This window comes from Papaver somniferum, chromosome 4 (assembly GCF_003573695.1).
Source record: "Papaver somniferum cultivar HN1 chromosome 4, ASM357369v1, whole genome shotgun sequence".
Lineage (NCBI taxonomy): Eukaryota > Viridiplantae > Streptophyta > Magnoliopsida > Ranunculales > Papaveraceae > Papaver > Papaver somniferum.
The window spans coordinates 14204771-14213915 of NC_039361.1; the positions used below are offsets into that span (position 1 = coordinate 14204771).

At 36.0% G+C, this 9145-nt stretch overlaps 1 protein-coding gene across 1 annotated transcript; it reads left to right on the forward strand.

Moving 5' to 3' along the window:
• The first annotated feature begins 5151 nt into the window (after positions 1–5151).
• LOC113274779 (BTB/POZ domain-containing protein At1g63850-like) lies at positions 5152–8847 on the forward strand. The gene is made up of 2 exons (XM_026524165.1): positions 5152–6431; positions 7479–8847. Exons 1-2 carry the CDS (start codon positions 5328–5330, stop codon positions 8418–8420), a joined length of 2046 nt encoding a protein of 681 aa, XP_026379950.1. The 5' UTR covers positions 5152–5327; the 3' UTR covers positions 8421–8847.
• Positions 8848–9145: the final 298 nt, after the last annotated feature.

Here is a 9145-nt window from a genome sequence, read left to right on the forward strand (position 1 = left end):
GAAACACTTATTGGTCTTAATAATAATTACCTTAATTAAAATGGCAGACAAAATCATTTAGAATCAGGACCACTTAATTCAGAAATGAGCCATGATTTTATTGTTTCGTTACGTTTACATCCCTCTCTACAGTACCGTAAGGACTAATGAATTCATAGCATAAAGGGGTATCGCAGTTTCCTTGCACATTTACACCTCATTGAATCACCAACAACAAAATTAATGGATTTCTTTTTGAGAAAGATTTATTCTTAGTAATAGTGCTTAAAAAGCTTCACTTTCCATGGAGGGTTCTTTGTGGATCATAGACCTTTATTGACTCTTGACCTTTGGACCAACAAATTTAATTGTACATTTGGGGTTGAAAATAGCTTGGGCGCCGCGTTCGATTGGGACTTGGCATGCAAATAAGCCTCTGCAGCACGGTCATAGTCTCTCTCGGTGCCCTACAAATACGAAATGCTTATCTAGTAAGAGACCGAGTAATATTTGACAGGGAATCCAATTTAATCTGGGCCGTTCCTCTAACATTTAGATGAGTGCACGTAAAAGTGGATCCTTGTTTCATGTCTCTTATTTGATAATATGTGGGAGAAACTGTGACTAAGTTAGCATTTTCCGATAAGAAATTAGCTTTACTAAACAAGCACAGTACCAACTCAAAAATCACTTATAGAAATCACATAAGAATAAGAATGATTCTACATTGACACAAAAAAAAAAAAAAAAACCGGGGAAAATCTAGTGAGGAGATTGGACCAACGAGAAAAAAACTCTCAGCATTGGGATTATAAATCGGTAGAGGTGGATTCCGCGGTTGTGAGTCACGGTAGATATCTCGGAATATAAAGCATTTTCATAAGAATAAACTGATTATACCGATGAGTGTCAATATACATACTATAATGGTAAAGTCATTCAATGATGGTACCAATAACCTAAGTACAAAACTTTTCAATACCAAAAAAATCAAATTTTTAATAGCTGAAAACCCTTCACTTTGATTTTTAATAGCTGAAAACCTCTCATTTTGATACTATTTCGTCACCCATGGACGAAGCTCAAAAAATTCTTATCAATTCACTTGAGAACTCTAGTATTTCTCTCCCAACTGGAGTTTTCAAGATCAAACAACTTACAAAAATTGCATTGGTTTCGATCTGACTACAAAACTTTTCAACGATAAATTCTTCATCGATAAAAAAGTCTCTTTGCAAACAATAAAAGAAATTTGTATCTTCTTTCCCATGAGATCACTTGAAAATGTGGTTTTAAGCTAAGTCTTATGGGCTAGATTGAGCTGCTAGATTAGCAGTTAAGTGTTGCAATTCAAAAAAAAATGTGGCCTAAAAGTTAACACTAGTTCTCTCCTAGCATGTGCTCGCAGTTCAACTAGCAGCGAGATTGAAACGCTGAATTGTTCGGCGCTCAAAAAGTGACTTTTACGCTGAATGGTTCAGCGCTAAACGAATATTCCATATAATATGCGTTGAACTATTCAGCGTCAATATATGCGTTGTTCCATTCGGCGCTCCACCACAGCGCTGCACAATACGTCGGTTGACCTTTTTTTTTCCTACACTACTTTTACACCGCAACGGCTATTTTTTCACATTCTGAGTTTTTAAATGTTCCTTTTTTTCTACACCTAGTTTTTACATCACCAACGACTATGTTTTCAAATTTTGAATTGTGAAATTTTTGACAATTTGTTCCAATGGTTGTTTGTTTCAAAATTTAAAAATTTACCAAAGTAAGGAAAATATTTTTCATTACATTACAAAATAAAGTTACAATGCTTTTTTTTGAAGAAATTAACTTAAATAACTTAAAAAATAAAAAAATAAAAAAAAAGTACATTGAAATTGAAATCCTACTTCTAATAACTTAAATAACTTAATTAAAAATGAACTTCTAAATAACTTAAATTATTACTAATATATCACTTTAATTTAGGGGATTGGTGGTAATCCATTACGGACCAAAATCTCGTTCTTCTATAGTTTGTAGAGGGGTTTCTCCCATTCCTCTAATTCATCCAAGCTTTGGCGTAGGATCTTCAAATCAGCTTCCTTTTGTTGAGTTTTTGCCTAGATTGTAGAGTTTTCCATGTTCTTCTTGAGGTACTCTTCCTCTGTTTCATACTTTGCAACCCTTTGTTCTTGTGATTTTTCAAGAAGTTCGATGAGCCTATCCATTTTTTCATCTGCTATTTGTGATGCTTTAGCCTCACGATCCATTTTCTTTGCATTATCTCTTCCTGCATTTCTAACATCATCTGTTTATTCGAAAAAACGTCTTCTACGAGATATGTCCGAGGTTTCAGAATTACAAGTAGATGATGAGCTACCAAACACTTTCATATCCTCCAAATCTTCATCCATAGATACTGGAGCGGAAGTATCAGCTTCATTGTCTTGAGTAGATTGAGTGGAAGTACCAACTCCATCATCATTATTCACCTCTGGGTTGTAGTCGGGTTGATAAGTCTTCAAAATCTGGAAAACCGATTCATGTCTCCAAAGTCTAAACTCCTTTTCATAGTCGATGACATCTACAATCGCTCTGTTATCAATTGATTCCAAATTTGGAGGATTTGCTGGGACTACAATCTCACCTGCAATCTGCCTCTGGAATCTCTCTGCCAAGTAACAACTAACTCTTGTGTGTTTTTCCAGGTCAAAAAACAGAACTCTCCTTTTGGATACTTGTAATGCGTTTTCATCACTATCTTCCCATGGTTGCCAAATACATGATGCACTTGTTCTAGTGTCAATCTGTATTCTTGCGCTTGTGACTGAGTGTTTCCTAGTATCCTTTTGGCCTCCTTGATGTCCTCTCTTCCTTGATATAATTCTAGTATTCTTGAAGAGACAAATCTTTGGGAAAACTTCATAATGTCCTTCAGGTGTCTGACAAAGCAAGGTTGCATGTTGCGGAAGTAATAATAGTACCAATACTCAAGTACCATAACCATGCCAGCTAAATTCGTACCCCTTGGTTGAACAATCATTGAGATATTTATAGGTATTACCTAACGAAGCTATACCCCAATCATATTCCCAAACTCTATCTAAGTCAGCCAATAACAGAACCCAACGTTTATCTACTCTTCCAGTAGAATGCGCTAGAAGAAAATGACCAAAACACCACATAAAGAATGCTCGTGTCAATGTCTCTGCACATCCAATATTATCCTGGTCTTTTCTACTTTCAACTTACTCTTTCAAGATAGCTAAGGATAATGAATTTTTCTTATAGTCCCATGCAGCATGATTTTTGATATCCAAAAAATATAAATCATCCAGAGCAGGATATGCTAGATCACTACCCAACGACGGCATAACTACTGGTCGTTTACTAGGGTCACTAGTGAGAATTCTCGTTAACATATACCAATCTAAAGGAAGGAGGCCAATTTCAAACTCCTGAAAATGAAAGCTTTGCGTTTTTGACCACCATCTCTCAGTTATGGCTTCAACTAAGCCTATATCCCCATTGGCGAAATCAAACTCAAAAACAGAAGAAAAGCCACAATTGTCACAAAATCTTTGTGCTACCGGATTATCTTTCACTACAATTTTGTAATACTCTTCAACATCTTTGAAACTATCTCTAAAGCTTAGTTTGCGAGGATCTTTCATAACATCTTGACATACATGTTTATCACTATTCTTTGACGAAACTATATCCAACCGATCTAGCAATTCATCCATACTCATACTACAATCAATAGCAAACATGAAAAAAAATATCAATCATACAAACTAAATTTCATATAAATTTTCATCACAAATAATCATACAAACTAATCAAAAATAATTTATTATCATTCATTTTCATCATACAAATAATTAAATTATCATGCATATTTACCTACAAACTAATCATACGAATTATCATTCATTTTCATCACAAAAATCAAAATTTCATTTTTTGTTCATCACAAATAATCAAATTAAATCCCAAAAAAAGATTCATCACAAATAATCAAATTAAATCATACACATATCATCTACATCATCTAAATACAAAATATCAATCATCAATTTGAATGAAATCGCACGAAAAATCAAAAATCATAAAACTTTAAACCTAAAACTTAAATTTCTTACCTTGAATGATTTCGTGGATGGAATCGCACCAAACCACCTTCAATCGATCACAAATCCTTCGTATAAAACCCACATAAGGAATTTGATTTTTTTTTCTAGAACTCTTGATTGTGGACATGCATTTTCGGGAGAAATAGAGGGAAAATGAGTGAGAAGTGAAAATGGGGAAGAAGGTCGAGCTTCTGTGGAGATATCGATTTTTCTGGGCGCTGAATGGTGCGGCGCTGTCAACTCATTTGACTGAGTCAAGCGCTGTTCTGTGCAGCGTTCACCTGGGCGTTAAACTGGTCAGTGTTCGACATTGTTCTATTCAGCGTTTAGCTACTAAATTAGCAATTCCATAGAATTTAGGAGGTTGTCCTAGGTGATGTAGACTTCTAATCTAGCTCCTACATTAGAAGATCATAGGACTTAGCCTTATGGTTTTCAGTTATCTATCAAAATCACATGCGGTTGGTCCATTTCTCACACTTGAAAGAATACCAAGTTCTTTTAAGGATAGAAGAAAACCTCTGGACAAACTACAAAAGAAATTTAATAGCTTGCTTGGATATTAGTTAATAAGTTACTTTCAATTTCTGAAAATCTAAAAATCCAAACTTAATTTGAATACACAATTTTACAATAAGTTCTAACAAACAGAAAGGAAATTGTCATAAAATATTTTTGATTCCGATTTATGAGGTTGACTTTTTGCATCCTGTATTCACACTAGTTCGAAATCATTTTCTCCTTAAGCAATTGAAGGGATGGTTTTCAGACTTGTCCATGGAAATCATGGGCACTTTGTCCATCTCACGTTCACACTACCACTGGATTTTTCCACTGTTGGTCTAGAATTATTGTACCATGTTCATAATCTAGTATTTTCCACTCAATCAGCAGCTAAACACATGTCAACTACCCAAATCCAAATCCCTAATTCACTCTTCAATGATTAGTCCTCTTTCATCATGAAACCAAAACCCCCTTAACATACTCCTCCTCGAGATCCAAACAACCATCACCACAGCGTCATCATGATGATCATCATACCCCACATCAAACTTTTGCTATATCCGTTGATATATAGCAACATCTCTCTTCCCTCGTTTTCATCGCCATTTTTATCGGAATTCACTTTCTCTCTCCAGGAAAGAAAACTCACTCTTTTATTTACTTACTTTCTCTCTCATCAGTAAAGGACAATACAACAGCTCCTTTCTTCTCTCCATGGCAGCAGCAACTACAACAGAGCAATTCAAAACACAAACTCAAATTAAACCTAAACGTCGAAAACGGCGTGAAACCACCATCACAACCTCCGCCACAGATCTACCCCTCCTCCACCACCACCACCAACAACCTACTATTGTATCTCCGGATAGTTCTTGGTGTTGCTCCGTCTCATCAAATTCAAAACCACAACCTCCTCCTACTAAAATCTCTTCACCTCCATCATCAAATTTCACAACTACCGCTGCTACTGCTACTCAAACAGATCAAAAACCGCAGAAACCGAGAAATTCATCACCGAGTAAATCAACATTTAAGCTCAATTTCTCATCTCCGGGAAGAGTATCGCCGTTAATGGATTCTTCCGCTGCTTCTGCTGCTGGTGGTGGTTCTGTGTCGTCTCCTTCTTATGTTGGTGTTGTGAATGGAATCGGCGGTGGTGGTGGTGGTGGAGGGAATCCGTATGTGTCTTATCCATCAAGTTATAGTAAATTCAATTCAGCTTTAAATGCTGGTTTGTTAAACCCAAATTCACCACCACCTGATAAAACTAGATCAAGTCCGACGTTATTCGAAATGATGTCGAATGAACAAGATATTATTCATCCAAGACCAAATAATACTAGTAATACCCATATTCAACCGCACCAGAACCCGAATAATCATCATCCTCAGTACAATAATGTTCCATTGATTAATGGGAAACCTTCAATTTCAATTCAGGATAGACAGATTATGTTGCAGAGGAGACTGGAAGAGATTACTTCGATGAATAACGATTCGAATGGTGGTGTTTATGGTGGGATTCGATTTAATGATTTAATTGGTAGTGATGTAAAATTAACATTGAGTTCTAAAGATGGATTAACTGTTGCTATGAATGTTCATAGACAAATACTTGTTGCTAACAGTAGGTTTTTTGCTGATAAGTTGTCTGATAAATGGTCTAAACAACAAAGATCATTACCTCATATTGTTGAGATTTCTGATTGTGATGATGTTGAAGTTTATATTGAGACTTTGAGATTGATGTATTCTAGTAAAGATCTTAAGAAGAAGCTTATGAGAGAAGATGTTTCTAAAGTACTTGGGATTTTGAAGGTAATACTTTCTGTCTGTACTTACATTTCGATTTTGTGTTGGTAATGCTGTTTCTGATTGTTGGGTGTTTGTTAAATATTTTTTGAACTAGTTGAACATTCAATAGGATGTTAGAATAGTCCAACATCGTATGGGAGTTATTGATTTTTGCCGGCATGTAGGCCTTGATAACAATTTAGAAATCCTTTAAATGTTCAGGTTAATGTTTTTGATTCATGGCAAAACATTAGAAAATATCATACTCTGGATATTTATTTACTGTTTTTGTTTTTGTAATTTCATTTGGGTTTCTTTATAATGCTCGAATTGGCGATTTTGATTTGTGGGTATGTGTTCAAACTTCAAACATTCTGAAATACTTCAACACTTGAGTACTACAGGTACCTCTAGTGAGAGCTGGGATTGGTAACTGGGGTCTAGGATCTCAGTGAGAAAGGAGAGGGTAGCCATTAAAATTTCTAAAGGCTTGATAATGGAAAATGCTAGAACCACCTCTGAAGCGTTAGAATCATTGGAATAGTCCCAACATCACATTGCCACTATCAATGCTATCAGTGTGTAGGCTTTGGATAACACTTTTCATTTGGATTTATAGATTGTTGTAAATGTACAAATTCATGGGTATTTGTGAAAACATTGAGAAAAATTTCACTATAGATTTATACATTCGATCATACTCTGGAATGATCATTTATCATGAATGTTCTGTAAATTAGCTTTACTTGTCCTCCAATAACTCCTTGTTTTTTCATGTATGTTATCTTAACTTCATAGCATCAATTATTAACACTGTTCCAAATTTTTAATTCTCATCATCACCCTTTAATAGCTGAGTTTCACATCTTTCTGGGTTGAAATTCTAGTTTACAATGGGTTCAAGCATGTACTCCATTTAGGTAATTTTCCTAGGTCATGGAGTTGTTTTATTCTCAGCTGGAACTGTATTTGATGCCTAGATTTTGTTATAACGTAGTTGAAAATTATGTTTACGATTGATCAAATCACATCTATTCATGTTGGTTTGGTTTTGTTGTTCTGGTTGTTTAGGTTTCAGCAGCAATTGAGTTTGATGCTGGGGTTTTATCATGTTTGGAATACTTAGAAGCTGTTCCATGGGCAGAAGATGAGGAGGTGAAAGTTGCTTCTATTTTGTCACAGCTCCGTCTTGAGGGGTCTGGAGCAGGGGAAGTTCTAAAAAGGGTTTCTGTAGAAGTTGTTGCAGGTCCAGAGGAGGTAAGCAACAGTGAAGAGGTCCTCCTTAAGCTTTTACAAGTAGTTCTTGAAGGTAAAGATGAAAAAGCAAGGAGAGAGATGAAAGGGTTAGTTTCGAAAATGCTGCGTGAAAATTCATCTCAGAATGATCTTAGTAAGGAGTCTTTGTATTCTGCTTGTGACGAATGTCTGGAATTGCTACGGGAGTATTTCCTTAGAGCAGCAACTTCTGATTTACAGTATGTGAGCCAGATTTCAAGACAAGCAGATAATTTGCATTGGATTCTTGATATCTTGATTGATCGACAAATTGCTGGGGATTTTTTGGAGACATGGGCTGATCAATTTGAGTTAGCAGAGGCACATTCTAAAGTTCCTGCAATTCATAGATACGAAGTGAGCCGAGTCACATCCCGTTTATTTGTTGGGATTGGTAAAGGACAGATATTGGGTTCCAAAGAAGTGAGATGTCTGCTTCTGCGGACGTGGTTGGATCCATTTTATAGTGATTTTGGGTGGATGAGAAGGGCATGGAAAGGTTTGGATCGGCACTTAATCGAAGATGGACTTAGTAACACTATTCTTACTCTACCATTAGCTTGGCAGCAAGAGATTTTACTAGCGTGGTTCAACAGATTTTTAAACTCAGGTGAAGACTGCCCGAATATACAGAGAGGATTTCAAGTATGGTGGAGACGAGCTTTTTGGAGAAGAAATGGTGAATCTGAAAGACCTCGACTACTTAGAATTGCTGCTGCAGCATGTGAGAACCCATAAAGCTTGCAGTTTAACAATCTGAATCCCATTTCATATTTTTAGACGATGGTTTTAGTCGTCTTCCTTTCCATAACTCACAGATAAAAGAATGCAACTCAGAGGATGAATCAACTTTTTTCAGTCGGTTAGTTGGACTCTCCAAACCAGCTATTGTGAGTGTGGGTTAACAAAAATCAGTTAGCAGATTTGGTCATGGATTGTTACATTAGAGATTATGACTTGTGGAGGGGTATACGAGCTAATCCTGGTTACCGGTTGTTTGTTGTGATGTATCAAGAATAATGGTTTCTTTCAAGGAGGTTGGAAACAGTTATTCAAAAGATTGTGTAGCTGAGAGCAGATAATTGTAGGCAAAATGTTGTTGTTGATTTGGTTGGTTGTGCTGTAACAGTTCATTCATTGGTATTGCTTTTCTCTGCTTTGCATATGCTTATGAGTTCAGTATCTTGAGTTGACTTTTTTTTTACTGAGATTCACACCATTTACAGTACTCCTCTCTTCGAGCCCTGAATCAAGCAACCCTTGATACTGCTTTCCATCGTGTTTCCTTTTGGCAAAAACCAAAATTTCTTCTAGGTATTGATCCTTGGTGTGTGCTATGTATGAAAAAACTCTATAAAAAGTTCTTTTCATATTGATTTTTCTGTACAAGATTTACATTGAATGGGCCAATGAGGAGTCTCTTTCCATACTGTGGAAATGGTATTAAATGGAAAAGAAGAATA

Coding starts and splice junctions, on each gene's coding strand:
- LOC113274779 (XM_026524165.1), top strand. CDS start 5,328: ATGGCAGCAGCAACTACAACAGAGCAATTCAAAACACAAACTCAAATT. Junction 6,432..7,478: donor AAGTACTTGGGATTTTGAAG/GTAATACTTTCT, acceptor CTGGTTGTTTAG/GTTTCAGCAGCAATTGAGTT.